General features: G+C 32.4%; 1 protein-coding gene across 1 annotated transcript in view; it reads right to left on the bottom strand.

Annotated features, from left to right (window-relative positions):
• LOC127735298 (fibrillin-2-like) overlaps nt 1-20,657 on the bottom strand; it is a 116,741-nt gene extending 96,084 nt beyond the window's left edge. The window contains exons 1-3 of the mRNA XM_052245425.1: nt 19,896-20,657; nt 7,039-7,118; nt 1,383-1,478 (exon numbers count right to left, since the gene is read on the bottom strand). Coding sequence (XP_052101385.1) covers nt 1,383-1,478; nt 7,039-7,118; nt 19,896-20,035 — 316 coding nt within the window. The 5' untranslated portion in view covers nt 20,036-20,657. The remainder of the gene's footprint in view (nt 1-1,382; nt 1,479-7,038; nt 7,119-19,895) is intronic.
• Nucleotides 20,658-21,461: the final 804 nt, after the last annotated feature.

Genomic DNA, 21,461 nt, shown 5'->3' with positions numbered 1-21,461 from the left:
ATCAAATCGCGAAAATTACACAAATATGAAATATTACGAACAGATTTAGCAAGTTGTTGACAATTCTTCCCGCCAAAATTAATATGCTTTAGAATCCATCCGGAACGATTGTGTACAAAATCCGTATATGTAATCGCATTTGAAGGCGTTCTTTGTTGCTTTATCATGAATACACATTCATTTTATATATATATGTATATGCTCGGAAATGGGCCCTTTATTTGGATTCAATAAATATTCTTATTCTTTTTCATTTAAAAAATTTAAATGAACTCAAATGACTTCATTAATCCCACAGTGATTCTGGTTGTATTATTTTCTTTTTAAAGGAGATGTGAAAGATAACAAAGAGATATTCAATCTCAAGTTGGTCGAAAACAAAGTGACCGTCAATGCCACGGCACAAAAAGAAGAAAACGACGAAAAGACAAGTAGTACACAAAACATAACATATAAAACTAAAGACTATCAAACAGCTAGAATTGTTAACTGCGGCAGACTCAGTAATATAGCAACTGACATGATTTCTTTTACCTAGCTGCTCTGGGAATATATAATACTAACAATGAGTATGTCTCAGTATTACACAATATTCAAAATTACAAAGTAAGAATGGGGAACATTATATCGGGGAGAGATTTTTTTATCCGTGATTAAATAATCATATAAAACTATCAGAAGCTACCATTCATTATTTTATTGAGAAAATCACACAAGGTTCAACGAACTAACCTGATGATGAAGTAGAGGGGAAATCTTATATGAATAGACTGGCATTGGTTATATATAAATTAGTATAGTTGGATTCCAAAAGGAAACTACTATCACGGTATAAAAGTATAAATAATTCGCCTTGCAAATATTTTGAAGAAGACCGTGCATTTTTCTTCATTGAAGAAATTCTATACACATTTATAAACAAACTATATACATTATAACTTTGATGATGTAAAATCGTGTCTTCTGTGCTGTTTACTGAACGATTTATATTTTATTTTTAGCTGATAGATTGTCGTTTAAGCTGTATGGATGGAATCTGAGACTACTATAACACATAGAATTGAGACCACTATAACACTATGTGTTATAGTAGTTTCAGATGGAATCTACTCCAATGTACAGCCGTCAATATTACAGTATGAGCGACATAAATTCGTTATTAGCAGGTTGATCAATTTCCGTTACTTGTAGTAACTGCGACCATTCGTTGATACGGTATTACTCCGTATTTAGTATTCACTTGTCTTACAGTACAGTACATGGGATTTTGTTGTCTCGATTATGCCGTTGTTATGCTGCATAAATGTCCTAAGTCAGGAGCTTGTAATTCATTGGTTGTCGGCATTGATTTCTATCTATCAAATAAATAATCATATACATACGTGTTAGAGGACAGTTTTGAGACATCTGTCCATTTTGACAGTAACATCGATTAGGTTGTACACATCTACCACCATTGCAACTTTGTATACACGTAGCTAAATATAAGAGAAAAGAAAAATATGTTTTACAACACAAACTTTAGATGTATGAAACTTCTAGATAATAGGCAAAGATCGGACACTCTTACGAGAGCGTCGGATCGTTATGAAGGGAAAAACGATACTACCAGTATATGAAAAACGATACTATGCGCAATAAATGAATGTAAGCCAGACCTAAGGTTTCCTCTCAGTCGACATTTAAGATCCCCTGACCACTCAATCGACTGACTATTACCATTATCATTAAAGATTATCATTGACCGCAACATGTTTTAATGCCATCTTTTATATATCTTTTGTTATTCCATTGATCTAGATTTTAAAAAGTGAGGCTGAGATCTGACAAAATAGTTTGACCACGCTAAACATTCATACGCCTGTCTCAAATCAGAAACCTTGTCATTGGTTGCCTTTTCTCGTTTCCTGATGATTTTGTTACTTTGGGAATTTTGTGTCGATGGCTTCTGTTCAATTTATTCACAACTTAATAATATAAACTTGGGACGATTTAGAGCTTTTAACACATTGCATAGACACCTGTCAAATGTCGATGTCTATTGACAGTATATATCATATATATATGTTATTTTCTGCCGTAGGATTGCTGTCTCATTGACGTATACCCAATGCATCCTTTTATGCATGCATAGTACTTGCGATATATAACTATTTCTTTTGCTTTATCTTTGACCGTCTTAAAAAAAAATTCTCACTCGTTATTACAATTCCTTGGATGCGTCACATACATGTATTACAGACCTTATATATGGTTTGTTCTGTTTTCATTCGTTCAACCCAAAAACGAAAATTTAACTTCTAAAACGACACATTTCCAGTTGTTCTAAGACCTTGCAAGTATTGTTTTGATATTTGATTGTGTAATGAGTAGACAAATCATCATTGAATGTTTCAGCATTCGTTACATATAATATGAAGACTAAATGATGTTTTATCCTATTCAAATTATGGGGGTTTACAATACTACATGTATATATGCATGCATGAAGAAATGATCTTATGATATGCTCCCAATAAATATATACATATATATACATATCCTTATTAAATTCCAATCAATTTCACATTTTCCAGCACTACTGCATTATATTGATTGCTCGCCTTTAATTCGCTTTTAGTATAAAAATAAATAAATTTAATCATCTGAACACAATCTTTACTCGATTCACCTATACCACAAGTGTCAACAAAACAAATTATAACAAACTGATCTTAAATAGTAGTAAGCCAATACTAGTTAAATAAATCTTATAATAAAATACAACAAGATACTTTTATAAGCATAAGGTTACCTTTGTATCAAGTTTTATACATTGAAAGTTAACACTGACGTTTTAATTTATGCACTTCAAACACATTTTGATCCCACTTAAGCAGGTTGACACATACCATAGCTATTTCTGATCATGATATACATCCTAACATTGCTAAATTTGGGGACATAGGAAGCAGGCTCGATATAGACTGGATAATTGACTAGATTTAATCCATTGCACGGACCGTCTCAGGCTGATTATTTGAAAAGATATAAAACGTCATGGATTCTTCAAGTCAGTTTACCCCTGTTACTGAATTTTTATGACAATTATCCATTACGCAAGTTTTGCTCAGCCCAAAACCGATTTAGGCGTACAGTTAAAGTACTTTTAGTGATAATTACTGGGTTAAATTTGTTGCATAGATGTTACACAATCCCTGCGGTTGTTAAAAGTCATAAAACTAAGTAGATTCTTCTTAAAGATTGACCAATTTCACTAAAATTATTATTTTTATGAGCACTTACATCAGAAAAAATGAATTAATATTGCACTGATTTTGACATTTTTAATTAAAGTCCAAAAGCAACGAAGGTCCATTGACTGCCATTGGTTAATATATGTCAAAGCTGTTTTTCGTTTACCGTATTGTTTTTGTATAAATCAGGCCGTTGGCTTCTTTTGAATTGTTTCTCATTTTGTATTGCTGAGCAGTTTAAAGCTAGCTATCGGGTTTGAGTTTTGATATTTTGTTGAAGGCCGTATGATAACCCGTACTTGTTAACACCCTTATTTCCATATTAAGACGTATATTCGTTCCTCCTCAGTTGTACGAGATACTTATATAATATGAATGTTGCTTAAATTTAAATATTGTATGTTTGTAAACATTGTCATTTAGATTTTACACCAATAAAATGATTTGATTGGATTTGATTTTGCTGTCAACGTATATTTTTTCCTCTCCAGTTGTCAACGTATATTTGTTCCTCCTCAGTTGACAACGTATATTTGTTCCTCCTCAGTGGTCAACATATATTTGTTTCTCCTCCTCAGTTGTTAACTTATTATTTGTTCCTCCTGACAGAAGTTCCCTATGGCAAAAATATTTCATCCTGTTGGAACAATTTTTCTATACAATATACCCTTTATTCCGTTTGGAGCAAATGCTGTAATAATTCGTCCAGTGGAAATAATATTCCAGAATATTTACTTTATTTAAACATTATAAAGGAATTTCTATTCCATGTCACAGTGGGGGATTTTTTTTTATCTTTATGGATACATGTTTCATAAAATGAATCTTTGTATAAACAAACCCCAAAAGATTTAGGTTTAAATTTTAGTACTAGTAAATGACGTGCATCGACCCAACGGTTTAAAAACTCTGAATCGGAGTAAATATCTGACACCCAGTGTGTCTGTTTTAAAGATTTTTCAAGGTAATAATGGTACTCTGGATTAATTTATTATCGAGAATATCAATTTTCGTGGCTTTAGAAAAACTTGCATTTTCGTAGATATTTTATTTCGTGGTTTTGGCAAAATACTGCATATAAGCATATAGAAAAAAAAAATTGTACATTTAAATTCGTGGTTCAGCTGTGCACACAAAATCCACGGAAATTGTTATCCCACGAATAAAAATGAATACACAGTATTTGAATTAGATTATGCAGCACCACGAATTTCCAAAAATTATTAAGAAATTCAAAAGAATGTAAGAAACAAGCATGGATGGAGAGTTGTCTCATTGGCAGTCATACCACATTATCTTATTTCTATGGATTAGAGAAAATAAAAAAAAATGCATTTCATGACAGTATCAATGAAAGAAAATATATTGAAATGAACACACTGTTAAAAAATCCAACAGAAATACAAAAATTGAGAAAGTTGTATGGAAAGAATCTATACACTTGCATGAAATTAAACCCAGAGAACAAAAACATCATAGTGCGTATAATAGTTGAATTTTCAACCTTTCTTGCTATCAGTTCGTGGATGAAATATGTCTAAGAAAATACTGGCAACTGTACGAATTCCACAATGGGGAATGACCCATTTCGTAAGGTAAGTAAAACTTAATAGGCAAACATTAGGAAGTCAAAATAATCTACAACGGCATTATTAAAGTCCATAACATAAATCTAAACACAAATGTAACACAACGACAAGCAAACCACTGAATTGTAGGCTTTTTGTTTGAAAAAAGCACACTGAGAATATTGTAGGATCGTTTTGAAGGCACGTAAAGTTAGCCGCGCATCTGGCGTACAAAATTTTCCTAGTATCAATGAGGATATAAAAATAAGATGTGGTTTTTCTGGTATCTATGAGGATATAAAAATAAGAAGATGTGATATAATTGCCAATGAGACATACACTCCACCAGAGACCAAATGGCATAGCAGTTAACAACTATAGGTCACCGTACGGCCTTCAACTATGAGCAAAACCCATATCTTATAGTCAGTTATAAAAGTCCCCGAAATGACAAATATAAAACAATTCAAACGAGAAAACTAGCAGCCTGATTTATTAAAAAAACAATGATCGAATTTACAAATATGATATACAGCAACAAACGACAAACACTGAATGACAGGCTCCTGACTTAGGACAGGCACATACAGAATGTGGCGGGGTTTAACATGTTAGCGGGCACCCAATCCTCCCCTAACATGGGACAGTGTTGTAACAATACAGCATATGATCAAACTATAAAAATCAGTTGAAAATTAAGGTCTTAACTCATCAGATCGATACAAAGCAGAAAAACAAGTAACAAAAACAGACCGGACGTGGCAGGGTATTTATACATCCCTTTTTATGGAGGTTATTTAGATGTCAGTGCTGTCAAATATATCTCTTAAATGAATATTCATGTACTATATTTTGCGGTCTGTATTTTCTTTCTCTTAGATCATTACAGTGTCACTGCTTTTTATCATAGATTTATTCTTGTATTCCTCCATGTAGAACGCCACATGCGGTGGTGTTAGCTGTGTTTGACACGGGGTGGCGGTTTTGAAGCGGAGAAAAAGCGATTAAGGTAAGTAAAAGTATCAAAATTTCTGTTTTGAGAATTGTGAGTACCAAATAATGTATTGCACGGAAGGAACCGAACCATAATCTATTTCCATCAAGCAGAAGCAGAAGTTTCCAGTGCTCCGTTTTCTCAAACACCTCTCCCTAGTTTTCCGTGTTGCAGATTTTGAGACTTCATATGCATGTTGCACAATAAAAAACTACTTTGGCGATTTTTCAAGTATGATTTATATAGAAATTAATTCCTATCATAGAATTTAACCAAATGCCAGCTTCTTAGTCAACATTCGTTGGTTTCAAAGTTAATTGTTCATCGAAATTTAATGTTTGGCTCGGAGTGTCATATTTTGCGTCTCAAGGGGGTGAGACATTTATTAAAACAAGGATAGATTTGCCTATAATTTGGTCTTTATCTGATATTGTTGAAGGCCGTACGGTTGCCTATAATTGCTTACATCCACTTCATTTTAACTTTGGTGGATTGATGTCTCACTGGCAATCATACCACATCTCCTTATTTTTATATTGTACTGCAATTATTATTATCAAATATAAAAATAAGGAGATGAGATATGATTGCTTTATTTGTACTTGATATTGCGTAAAAACAATGCATAGAAAAAGAAACGGAAAGCTTGATGGACCTCTTAATTGCATGGTTGTAGCATACAGAAGTAATTATAAGAATCTCTAAAGTACAATATATATACAATATATGTACATTGCCGGAAAATATAAAATTTATATGTACGAGCTTTAGAAACAGGACGAAAAACGAGACTCGTCGATCTTTTCTCCTATTTCGTAGCGAATACAAATACATTTATATTTCCGACAATGTACATATATTGTTTTTATCCTGCAATCCATACCCGGAACTTAAAGGTTTAGTTGATAAAATTCAAACAGTTGTCTCTGTTTTTTCAAAGAAATCGACATAGTTTAAGTTACAAGTACAAATAAAGCAAACATTAATTTGTGAACCTGTTATTTGTACAATTGTTGGCTGATTGCAGGATATATTAATCTACAATGTAACATCACAAACGCAAATTATGAAAAGCCAAAAGGTATTGCTTAACTGAAGTGTTGATGGTCAAAATTTAATTTTTTGTGTCAATTTTGAAAAATCTGTTTTATTGCATTGAACTTAGAACAATAGTATGTCATTCTTTAGACAATAAATGTTGCCAGATGACATTATTGTATGATGGAATATCTATACTTACGAATTATGCAGCTATAACTACCGGGAGTTCTAGTCCAACCACGACAACAATATCGTCTAGTTAATGGTCCACAAACCTTTCTGCAAAGGAAAGTGATCCGTATGAATTCAAACAAATAAATACCACGAAAAGAAAGAATTAATAATGTACACAAAATAAGTTTCTGATATGCATATTAAATTTCCCGACATTGATACTCACAATTCTTTTTTAATCGTGGAAATACGAAAACAGTAAGCATAATCAACCAAAATTATAAACAAACCAAAAACGTCGCTAAATTCAGTTAAAACAAAATTGTACATTGGGAGTAAAACTTTATATATCTAACTATTTTTACATTTGTTGATATCTATTAAAACAAAATTGAAGAAAATGGGAATGGAATATGGAGAAGAAACCTAACGATGGAAAAGAGAGAGGGCTAATAAAGGCCATTTCTTTGAGTTGCAATTTGGAAAAACATCACACTACTCCGTATAACTGGCTATCATTACGGTAAATACAATTAGGATCTGTGAACAGCAGACTTTTTGTTCCGATTGACATTGCAATTGCAAACAGCTATGTAATTTTGCAATCGAGTACTGCAATACAGATAGCTAGTTATAGGCCTAGGGTGTACACAAATTATTCTTCAAGAAAGAATTGCTGTCATGAAATGTTCAGGGTTCCAGATCATGCTGAATCAATGATTCTGCCAATGCGATGTAGAATAATTAGGTTGGCAACTGTAACGTAACTTATCACCTTGAAAAACTGATTTTCAAAAAATTAAATTATAACAAAATAAAAACAAAATAACGGAAACCATTATTCCACAGTCTTGGTATACAAAAAACCAGCGAGTTATTGATTATAAGAAGACTTGAACCTTGAAACAGTGATATACTAAAAGTTCAAAATTTGGAGATCAAAGACACAACAAGGTGCGGCTGAACTTGCCAAACGTATACAGTTTTATTAATCCTGTCAAACTTGGAACACCTAATTATTAGCAAACAGTAGCCCCTTTTAAATCTTATGTACAGATACAATTCAGATTAAGTATACAAAATACATTAATGAGTTTGATTACTGCATGCTGATTTTCAAGGTCAAATGTCAAGTAGAGGTTTGTTTCTTGTCAACATCATCAAACCCGTTATACAACTTAGTAATATGTTGCTTATAGAAAATATTAAATCTTAGACTTGCCGAATTATAAACAAGAATTTGGCTTTCACCTAGAAATACAATTAATTCTCACAATTAATTCCAAATTACTTAATTTACTGTATTATTTACAGAGAACGATTCTGTCTTATTTTTACGATTATAGGTGAAATGTCAAGCAGCAATTTAGTTTTAATGACACATGCGTGACAGTCTAGCAGATTAACGAGCAGATATTTGGCTCACTGCAACAAATAAAACTGTCAGCAGTCATTCTCTGTTCATGCAATTTAGGTAATAAAAATTATATATATACTTTTTTACTCACCACTACACGTGCGGATTTTGCAATTAAGGTAATAAAAATTATATATATACTATTTTACTCACCACTACACGTGCGAATTTTTATTGTTATCGTATGAGATAAAATGAGTGAACTCACAAATGGAACCACAAAAAGCCATGCAAATTACGTATTACCCCTTAACATGACCGGCATAATATTCCTTTATGCACATCATGATGAAGTGTAAGTTTCCATGTAGTCCGTTTGGAAGAATTGCGCTTACAAGGAATATATGGAGAGTCAGGCAGACAGACGAACTAACAGGCAGACAGTGTGACTCCTATATGATATAAATGATATAAAGCGACACAAATCATTGACAGCTCATTTTTTTTTCACTCTGAAATAAAACTGTCCTCTTGGAGATATTCCATGTAGAGATAATTTTTAGCGTAGTTTAACACGACATTATTATATTGAGCCACACCAACTTATAATAAAATTTTCGCCATAAAAATAAGAATACGAAAGAACAATATCCCTGGAATCTCATAAGTTTCAATCAATGTCTTAGAGTGTTGGTGAAAAAATCGTGATACCGAAAGTGATATAGACTAATTTGGAAAGAAATGTGCGTTATTTCCTTTCACGAGCTACAACTACAGGAAACATTATCTCGGAGAATGAGACAATATTACAAATATACATTATGACAAGGTCTTCAATGATAATAACAAAGTGGGCTTAATAATAATTGTTAGTTGCATAATGGCCCGTTAATTCAAGTGAACTAATGAGGATATTCTGTACATATGTTCAATGAAATAATTGTCCAGTCGATATAATGACTTTTCTGTTCTTAAAAGTTTAAATCAATTGTGTAATCTATTTTTTCTTTCTAAAGTTCCATACCAGAAATAGCTCACCATCTACCGGTAAGTATCATTCAACGTGAATTTAATATTTGATGTGGATCAAAATTCACCCTACAACCACCTGTATTAAACTGATATGCTGATATTTAGACCACCAATACAGACTAATAGAGTTAAAGTTGATGACCCGATAAGGACATCTTAATTTCTTAAGATAAATTGCCGAAGAAAGAGGCGGACATACATACAACGAGACTGGGGCGGAAAAATTTGACAGGTCACATACAAACGGTAATAGATAGTGAACGTTCGGTAGCCTTAACTGGTTATCTAAAAAGTGATGAATAAGCTAAACTGCTGAGATATCAATAGGAAAGAGATCGAGTACTATTTAATAACGAAATACTAAAGTAGTTATAATTAAAAATAAATATTTAAAAATGCAGAATATTGAAATACCTGTTCATTGAAGATGTATAATGATTAAATAGCAGGGTCTAATATAATAAAAGCGTCTTTAACTAGCGATTTAAATATGTGACATGTAAATGGTAAACTAATATCAGTTCATTATATTTTTTTCAACTGACTATTAGATTTGACACCCCTTTATCTATTAAAATTGTACGGTTACACATATTTGAATGATTGGGGTCTACCCCCATCTATTTCAATATTGTATATGAACTATAGTACTACGGGAATGATTAATGTCCTTGACTACATATGAACAACTGAATTATATATGTAATACTAAATAATAATATATGATCGGTTGATTGGTTGATTATTGCCTGAAACGACTATATTGCGACAATGATTTGTAACGGATATAACAATAGAAAGAACCTTGAATAATGATGATGATAATACTATTTATAGTAAGAACAAGGATGTGATGTTAAAGGAATTGTTCCTTATCGGTCTGAAAGCATAAACTTACAGAAGCTCTTTAAACTTCTAATTATAACAATCACATCTAGGCATCACACACTAGAACACAAAAGGCCATGTGAAAGAGTTGTTGTAAGTGTTCTTAACGTGCACAGAGCGTGGCACTCTCTCTGCACGAAGCTTCGGATGTACAACGTTCCCATCCTAACTGTGTATTTATACATATGGCACAACTAAACAGACGCCCCATTTCGGCAAGGATTCTACTGCCGGTCGGAAGAAGACGAAAGTGACCATACTTCTAATCACCAGTCACCCATGGGTTGTAAAGGCAAAACGCAGCGATGCTTTGATATTTTGTGAAACTGCATTATTACCCCTTAGGAGAAAATAATGACTGCAGTTTTAATATCCATCAAAAACATTGAGTGGCATTCATTTGCAAGGAGACCTGTCAATACCATCACGCTAACAATAACATCAGTTTCGTGTTAAGATAGCAAGACCTGTCTCATGCAAGTCACCATGAAAAGAAGGTGAGGGTGTACATGGACGAGATAACGCATAAAGACACCCTCTATAAAAACAATTGATGAAAGTTTATAAAAAAAATCAAAATCAAACAAAACACATTAAATCAAAAGATATCTAGCAACCCATAGTTGAATAAATCTACGCCATTTTGTATCTGGTGGATAATTGTCTCATTGGCAATCATACCTCATCTATTTTTATATAGAGGTAAACATATGGGCCCCAACAAAAGACAAGTGATGAAACAATATATCAAGCTCTAAATCAACCAGAGCCTAGAAAAGCCGAGAAAAGGTTTAAAAGAGAATTTTAAAGATCTGACACCAATACTAAAATTAACTAAAGAGCTATATTAAAATACATTACGACATGACTAAAGAAAACGACTTCCGCGGTTGATGACTTTGGACAGACACACATTCACACTTTCGAGGCACATGTGTTAAGCTGGTTTTTGCTGGTCCACTTTTAATGTTTTGTGGGGTTAATTGCCCTTTAACGTTTGACACTTTCAACTTTCTGTCAGATTTGTTTTCAAGCACCACCTACAGTATTTCTTTTTCTCTCGAAAAGTTTCGATTTTGGTAACTTGTTATTCTATATGGAGGTATACATTGTAAGTACGTACGATAAAATTACAAAATGTGTACATCATTTATATCAAATCTAATGCTATTCCTATTTTTGGAGTTGACAGCTTTTGATATCGCCGAATGCTCGTGTAAATGAATCTAATAAAAATATAAAATACAAAAAAAAATCATCACACTTTTATCTTTATATATCAATGTTTTGACAATGTTGATATATCATATTTAAGCAGCCTCTCTCTAAACTCGGTAGCCTTGTCAGTGGTTGTTTAACATCACATCTTTATTATATTTGATGTTACTGGCATGTCTTTGATAGTTTATGTTTAATTTGCTCACATTTTGGCTCTGAATGGTTTTCAATACTACATATATTACATAGACACCTTTACAAGACTGTGTTGATAAAATTGAGAATGGAAATGGGGAATGTGTCAAAGAGACAACAACCCGACCAAAGTTCAGAAAACAGCCCAAAGCCATCAATGGGTCTCCAACACAGCGCGAGAAAATCCAGCACCCGGAGGCGGGCTTCAGCTTGCCACTAAACAAAAATGTGTACTAGTTCAGTGAAAATGGACGTCACACTAAACTCCGAAACATCTAAATGAACTAAAATTAAAAATAAACATACAAAACTAACAAAGGCCAGAAGCTCCTGGCTTGGGAAAGGCGCATGTCTGTTTGTTATGTATGTCATTATACGTTGCTGTCTCCTTTGGCGTGTACCTCATCTCCTTTTATTTATATATAATATGTAACAATCAATATCTTTATTGATAATAAGCTAGCTATAATTTTAAGCTCACGATCATTCGAATGAGCAATTGAAATGATTTAATTTTAAACCAATACCTTATAAAGTTTGAAAAATCACTTTGTTTATCCATTAGAAAACGCTACTTGATAGGAGGTTATGTCAATTTGTGAAAACAAATGACAAAGTATTTGCTTCAAAGCCAATGTCAACGACTTAGACAACCTCTACAATTCCTTCATCAAAGACTTCAAGAGTTTGTTTCGATTTAAATTATAAAATAAGAAATATGTCCCAAATTAAATCATTTGATTCTACCTTAGTTAACACGAAACAATTTTGTGACAGGAATATTGGGAGACTTTTTTGGGTTGAATTTTCACTCCAAGGAGAACATTTTGTTGTAAGGTCACAACCAGTGGCCATTCATAAGGATATTTTAACATGCAAAAAAAAAATCGACATTGGCTTTATACTAACGCCCATTTACTGACTTCCTTTTTAGGAATATTTGTGTGAATATAATTAATCCTATACTAAAACTGTACTGATTTGAGTTTATCTTACCCCATACAAAATAATTAGCCCTGATGGGTATACTGATTTTCTCCATGTTTGTATAGGAACCTTTTGAGAATGCAGACGTCAGCTGGATGCAAGAGAAACATACGTTTGCAGTAATAGTTTATATTAATCCGAAGTTCTGTAAACATGGAGGGCTTTTGTTTTTCAGAAAAATGAACCTTTGCAAAAATACTGTTGGAGTTCATCAAATCTTCAAAGAAATAAAATCCAGGTCTATCTATATTGTTAGCTATAAACACCAACTTACTTACTTTGAATCCATCCACTCTACAGGGCGAATTCATTTTTTTCTTGCTCATGAAATTATTTCAATATCACTTGAAAAACATTTTGAAAGTCTAATGATTTATCAATCCATCATCTCGAGCATTATATCATAACACAGGGTTTCGCTGTGTTTATCTCTTGGCTAATTATTTTTCAGTTGAAAAAAGCAGAAGTACACATATCTTTGATATTGTAACAATAACATAATTTGTATATATAAAGTTAACCCTACATCCAACACAGTCTAAGTTTTATTATTGTGATTCAGTTCTCCAGATGTTTTATTTTCTCAGCACGTGCTTATTGGGGAGACGGCGGAAGCGCAATATAAATTTCGATACTTAGAAACCTCTCAATAATTATCACGATTTTATCTGTCATCTTTTAATTACTGAAATACTTAAAAAGATATCATAATTATAATAAAAAGATCTTTGTATACTAGTGTATAGTTTTATGAGATAATGCAAGAATTTAAGGTGTTTTTACAACAGAAGTCTTCTTTTTCTAGAGGAGGCGAATAACTATAAAAATTAATGGGCGTAAGAATGTCCACGTGTCAAGTAGAAGACGGATGGATTGAAATATTATCAGCAATGAAATATCATAGAACTATGATACCTGATAAAGCCTATAAGCCATGGAATTCTGAAATCACAACTATGCAACATATTTATAAAATGAGTTTGGTGCAACCCCGAAGCGTTTTAGAAGAAAAGGATATGTCATTCTTTTCCAGCAGAAAAAAGTAAACAAAGAACCCCCCCCCAAAAAAAAAAACAACAAAAAACAAAAAAACAAACTAAGCGTCATGCGTACTAAATCCTGGTACCTTTGATGACTTTCTACATCCACCGGGTATAGATCCCACTAATTACCACATATTACCAACCCAGTATACAGCATTTTCAGACTTATCAAAAAGTTCATTAAATACTAAAAATCATTTAAAATAACTAATACTTCCCCCAAGGCATAGATGGCCTGAGTTATGCATATTTGGCAAAACGTTTTGGATTTGTTTGTTTTCAATAATCAACTTCGTCATTGATTAAGCCTCCGATTGTTTCTATTCTAAGTCTTGTGTAAACGAAACAAGCGTCTGGCCAACTTAGTGTTAGACCTATTAATGAGTTTTTGCCTTGTATGGTTACTTCCTTCTTTTTAAAAAGGGACGACCATTTGATATTCGGGGTGGGGGGGGGGGGGTCATGAAATTTTTTTTTCAGACGGAATACTTATGTTCACCAAAATCGTCATGTTTCAAGCTAAATTTGAACTGTCAAGTTATAATGTATATAGGGACATTTTCTTTGCACAGGACACTTGCATCATCCACAAGTTTTATAAGCTTTGGCTTAAAGCATAGTAAAAAGAAGTTTTGATGTAAATAGCGTCTAAAATTTTGTCAAACATCCTTGAAAAGTGAAGAATGCGATACTCTTACCAAAACCTTGAACAATTTCAATTATTATTGCCATTAAGATAAACATAGGTTTCATGGTGATTTTCAATAAAAAAACAGGAACATTGACTTTGATTACACAGATAGAAATTGTTAATTGTCATTAATTCAGCGCAACTTGAATGTCTATAGTGTTAGTATATATATGCATGGTATCTATGTACTAAGATATTTTGAAAGAATCAAACACCAAAAATGAAATCTTTACCACCCGAACGAAAGATTGACGATCTTTAATAGGGCTTGGAAAATGGCTTAGACAGGAATATCTTAGTTCATAATAATCTCCTGGATGACACTATACGCGCTGCTTTCCTCGCAATATCTAAATATTGTTAATCTATTTGAAAATCCAACAGGCGAGAAAAAGTACCAAAAAATGAAAATAATGCAAAATCAGAAGAAATCTCATAACCCTGGGGTAAGATTTTAAGTCCGCATTTTTGACTCGGAAAGCATCGATAGAGCCTACGGTTGCATGATATTTTTAGTCTTGCACTCTTGCGATTGTAATATTGTTCATTTCCCTCACTCATGATTCACGGTACCAATTTTACTGCCCGAGATGAGCATTTCAACAATTAATATCTCTTCAGTGATTCTCGATGCCAAAATATTTGAAAATCAAAAAATCATAAAAATGTTGAAGAGCTGATAAAACCAAAAAGACAAAAAGTAAAGCCGAAGCCGTGCAAAGAATCAGAGCTTAGCACGAGGGAGATACTATATTCCTTAATTTGAAATAATTTCCAAAATTTTGTAACAGCAAACAATTACACAGTATGCTTCTTTTTCATGCCAGTATCGAAGCACTCATTACTGGGGTGGTGATACCTTCAGGGACTAACAGTCCACCAGCAGAGGTATCGATCCAGTGGTATATAAAAATGGTTGTATTTTTCGTCAATCGAAACAATTATTGTATACATAATGTTGATAGATTGTAAAAAAAATATATAAAAAATAACAAACAAAAAAACAAAACAAAACGGAAAGTATATCTGAAAACCATCTGTTAAACACAACAAACATTACGTAAAACGTAGTGACGTAGGCGTTAAATTATAACTTATCTAAAAGATTTATTTCCCGAAAAGATGTTCTCAACATGTAGGTTTTCATTTTTCTTTAATCCTTGCTATCTTTCATTAAGTTCCTTTTGTAAGTCTGCCCGTTGATTGATTGCATTTTGATATTATTTATTTGTTGAAACTTATATAATGCAAATGTACTTGACGGGATTATCTGAACGATGAAAAAGGCGGAGCATCGTATTTTTTATTTTACAAATAAACTTAATGTTTAAAAGTATTTCAAACTTCCTGTTACAAAGCAAGGGAAGCAGTACAGTTTTCAAAGTAATACTTTTGTTAATATAACAGTCAGAACAGCAATAAAAGCGCTTATCCTTTGCTTTTTTTGTGTGTATTTTTTTGCGGTGCATATTCTGATTTTGTGTCATGGATGGATACCCCATATCCTTTATTTTTTTTAAATAATGTATGTTTTATTTTTTAATTCCTTTTATGTCATCGTAAACATTTATAAAGCATTTAATGAGAATAGTTGTCTTTCAAACAGATTTCTGAGAACATTTTTTTCCATTTTGTAGTTGGTTTTCATTGGACATTTCCTTTATTGCTAATAAATTCTACCCACTTTTAAAAGTCTATCAATTGATAAATTGTCAACATGTTTCCGCACTGAAATGCTCATCAATAATCTTTTTACTTAAATATACCCTATATACTTCTACAACAAAAGGCGTTGTGCAGTGAAAGTTGGGCAAACAAAACAAGAGGCTCTCAAGAGCCTGGATCGCTCACCTGTATTTCAGAGGAGAAGATTTTTAAATGTTAGCAAACTTGATGAAAAAATTGTGTAAAATTGTCTTTAAAGGGCAATAACTCCTTAAGGGGTCAATTGACAATTATGGTCATATTAACTTTTTTGTATATCCTACTTTGCTGAACATTATTGCTGCTTACAGTTTATATATATCTATAATAATATTCAAAATAATAACAAAAAACTGCAAAAATTTGTTAAAACTACCAATTCGGTGGCAGCAACCCAACAATGGCTTGTTCGATTCGTCTGAAAATTTCAGGGCAGATAGATCTTGACCAATTAAACAATTTTACCCCGTCACATTTGCTCTAAAAGATTTAGTTTTTAAGATTTAAGCCAAAAACTGCATTTGACCCTTATGTTCTATTTTTAGCCATGGCGGCCATGTTTGTCGATGGATACAAACTTCGGATACAATTTATAAACAAGATACCCTAAGGAACATTTAGTTAAAGTTTGAAGGTAATTGGCCCAGTAGTTTCAGAGGAGAAGATTTTTAAATGTTAGCAAACTTGATGAACAAATTGTGTAAAATTGTCTTTAAAGGGCAATAACTCCTTAAGGGGTCAATTGACAATTATGGTCATATTAACTTTTTTGTAGATCTTACTTTGCTGAACATTATTGCTGCTTACAGTTTATATATATCTATAATAATATTCAAAATAATAACAAAAAACTGCAAAATTTTGTTAAAACTACCAATTCGGTGGCAGCAACCCAACAATGGGTTGTTCGATTCGTCTGAAAATTTCAGAGCTGATAGATCTTGACCAATTGAACAATTTAACCCTGTCAGATTTGCTCTAAAAGCTTTAGTTTTTGAGATATAAGCCAAAAACTGCATTTGACCCTTATGGTCTATTTTTAGCCATGGCGGCCATGTTTGTCGATGGATCAAAACTTCGGATACAATTTATAAACAAGATACCCTAAGGAACATTTAGTTAAAATTTGAAGGTATTTGGCCCAGTAGTTTCAGAGGAGAAGACTTTTGAAATAGTTTACGACGACAGACGACGACGACAGACGACGGACGACGACGGACGCCAAGTGATGGCATAAGGTCACATGGGGCCCGAAGCCCTGGTGAGCTAAAAAGGGGGTTGGGGTGGGGATGGGGGGTAAACAGCCCAATAGCTATTAATTCTTAGCTACTCAAATTGACTTCAAGATTTATCAATACTTTAAATCTTGTAAGAATACAAAAATGCAATGAGGTATTTAACATGCGAACGTCAAGATCTAAAGTCTACATTGTTCTACAATATAAACACACTTGACGATTGATAGATTGTAAAGTGTATTATTTATTGTAGCTAAACAAAAAATTATGTCAGACATGTTATCTCGCGGATTTTGTTCTAACGAATTCTACTAAAGAAAATGCGTATAGACCGTTTATTCGACATACATTCATCTTGATGAAGTCATTTCTTGAACATTTGCGCCTAAAATAAATTCCGTCAGCATATAAATAAAATTATTTTCAACGGATAAAAACATTAAGGGACCGCAAAAGTGCTGGCAGAAGAAAATCGACAGGGAAACTTGCAAAACCATGTGTTTACCTAGTTTTGTGACTTATCAACCCTCCCAATTTGCGTTTTGTCTCGATCAGTGAAAGAACAAAGATACACAAAAAGTCATAAAACTTGTAATAAAAATCAGCTAGAACATTACAGTTGATTATATCGGTATTGCAGAAACCGAAACACATCAAATGTTAACAATATTACATAACAAGTTATCGTAGAATGTTGGGAAAAAATTCAACATGTTGATAAATGAACTCGTGCCGCGCGTGAGCATAGCAGACGAGCTCAAAACTTTTATTTTTTCGAGCAGCTGAAAATGTATGATCAGAATCTTCTGCTTTTGTATTATTTTAATTGATAAAAACAATAACTATATCTTTTTCCACACGCAAAATAGTATATTTGGTAGACTCGAAAAGTTGTTGTCAAAGAAATGAGGGGATACAACAAAACCATAATATGGGATTTTGTTAAGAGTTGAGCAGGAGGATATACAGACTGGTGTCTATTTTTCGTAAAAGCGTTTTGTTGGTATTGTTCGATTAAAGTTTTCCTAAAATCTCATTTTAATCATAACCATGTGGTTTGTTTAATATTTGCTAAATCATCATGAAAATAATCGAAATATTCTTAGTTTGTCAGATATCAGCAGTAAAATACGAGAATACACACTTAACATATTTTAAAGATATGTTAAAGGGTTAAGAATAAGCGAAAGTTTACATAAACAGATAAGAGGCCTTAAAATTCGACACTTGTTGAAAATATTTACAACAAGTATTGTGAAACCATTCAAAAGATTAATATCTTAAACAAATAAAGTCAGACATAGTGAGAACTGGGTACTTTAAAACGAAGAATATTCAATGTTTCTAGTTCATCCGTCTAGGGTAAGGCGCATTGATCGTATCAAAATAATGGACATACAGACCCAGAAATAATCCGGTTGAATGAGACATTTTGACTTGGTTCATTTAACTTCTAATTGTAGTTACATCAAATTTGGACAAATATTGTGATAATATAACGGAGTGTTTTGTTGACAAACTTTAATTCAGAATATTCCTTTTCCCTTCACAGTATTAATTCGTCACGAATTATTATACCTCCACAGTGATAGGGAGTTTATCCGTTTGTTCGTCCGGCCGTTCGTTTGCTCGTTTGTTCTTTCTTCTGACCTACTGATGTATCCACAACTGCTCCTGAACCGCTTTACTTGATTTGTGAATCTTTTACAGAATCTTACTCACATTATGTATGTTTGCACCTCATAATTATTTTTTTACGTCTGAATAATTTTAAGGGTTTACTTTGGGAAAACATGGACTTCGTCATATCTGCACACCATAGTACACATTTGTATCCGCTTCTTTTCCTTGAACCCTTATCATATTCTAATGGAAGTTTCTCAGAATCTCATACAATGACACTGTGTTCCTCCAACTTTGTTTCTAACCCGAATTATTTCTGGGTCTTCCCTTAACAATTCATTGTCTTTGCAAGCGACGGGGTATCATTTTGTTAGCTTTGATCGTAGTACCTCTTGTTTAACATCTGAAATCGGAGTCCCACTTTTTCAGATTTGGAGGTTATTGGTTTTTTTGGATGCGTCAATTTGGAAATTTTTTTCTCTAGATAGAACTCATATATACTCTATTGACCTTCATTTAAGTGTTAAAATACTATCACTACCCAGATTTCTCAAATAGATAATTTCCATCTGTAATAATTAGGATTTGTTTTAAATTATAAGTGAAAATCTTATCTCATGAAAGTGGCAATATGTCTGTTTTCTGTCAAAATATGATGTTAAACAAATAACTTCAATTTCTACACGCTGTCAGCATATAGTTTTGAACCGCAAGAAACAAAATTTTGAAGTTAGTAATAAAAATAAAAGCTAACATACTACTTTAAACATGACAGTTAATTACGCAACAGAAAATAATGAATAAAAAGATGTACCATTCTAAATGCATATATAAAATATGAAGATAAAGTAAAAAAACATACCCCGTATTCTAGAATAAGGATCAATATTAAAAAATATGACCTACCCCCGCAGTCTGGAATTTGGATCATCTCGCTGCCATCTATATCTATTTTCGTCTCTCTGCAAGCCAGGTTCGTTCCAGGAATGAATAATATCACAGAAAATTGCAAAAAATATGAAAGACAATTCCAAAATATTGCACATTTTTAGGAATTATAAAAGAACGATGTTCTTATAACAATTTAAACCTCCATTCAACATTTAAAATACTGTTTAAATTCTTTATTTACACTAGTTCTCCTATCGACAATCTTATGTGTTGAAATCGAATAGCTTTCTTGATTATATCATTTCGGAAGTTGAAACACATTAATATTCAAAACTTCAAATTTTGTTGTTTTTTTTTTTTCTCTTTATTTTTTTTCAATGCACGATGTATTCCAACTGTCATTGAGGAAGTTGATTAGATTACAGTTTAAAAAAAAATATCCCTTTCTATTTATCTACCCTCCTTTATCCATAGGTTCAGATAAATTGAGTACTTTCAACTACTGTTCACTGATAATACAACCAAACAGTAACTTATATCAAGATTCTTACTACCAACGTAGGTATTTCCGTTCCCATATTCTCACTGATCTACAAATAATTTCTTTTTTCTCATCGAAATTTTTAATCACAACCCTCTCAATTTTGATGGTAGCGAGAAGTTGTAAGTCACGACGCTCTTAGCGTTACGTTTAATCTTGACAGTAGGAAAAGTAAAGTCATAATCACTACGGGAACTCGCTGTAAAGTAGATAAACCTATATTTCTTATTTATGAAGATTCAGGTGGACGATTTCAATGTGAATTTAATTACACGTTAGGATTAGAAGTTAATTTATTAAAGTAACTGTTTCGTACAGAAATAAATCACAAAGGTTGATCATCGAATATTTTCAACAAAACGTTTCAAATTTACAATCATTTCACATAATATATGGAGTAACCGTCCACGTTAGTCTCACAAAGTATATCGTAATCATGAAGTTAAATCAAAGTATAAAGTCTAGAATACAAAGGGAGGCTTTATTGTAGTACCATAAAATGTCACTATATAAAGTAATAAAGTCTTGACCAGTTTTTGTTAAATACAGTCTTCAATTTAAAAAGAATAAAAGAAACCGGTATCATCGCATACATGGTTCGTCGACTTGTCAAAAACTACTTTATAATACGTACAAATTGGTGTCAACTTTTTCTAAATGAAATGTGAAAAACAAATTTAACAAATGAATTCTCTAATGAAAAATAAACAGATGAGATTTATTTTTATATATCAAAGACATTATCGGTTAAATAAGCAACATTTGAAGACAGGTGTGATGTTTCTAAATAGTTTTTGCTTTTTTCTGTTTGTTTTGAAATTGCATACAGACTGCCAAAAATAATTTCTCCAGTCAATTACGCAAAATATAAATAAATTAATGAATCAGAATCAGATTGAAGTGTATTTCTCATGGTAATGTATACAAAGAGGAAACTTGCGATGTACCGTAAATGTATATATAAAAAAAGCCATTAATACTCTTTTGACAGATGTTTTATGCTAATATTTGATGACTGTACTGTTCTTAAAACGTAAATC

The sequence above is a fragment of the Mytilus californianus genome, unplaced genomic scaffold (assembly GCF_021869535.1).
Source record: "Mytilus californianus isolate M0D057914Y unplaced genomic scaffold, xbMytCali1.0.p SCAF_3, whole genome shotgun sequence".
NCBI lineage: Eukaryota > Metazoa > Mollusca > Bivalvia > Mytilida > Mytilidae > Mytilus > Mytilus californianus.
Note: the sequence above shows the minus strand (reverse complement) of the source record. Positions and strands in the feature narration are given on the sequence as shown.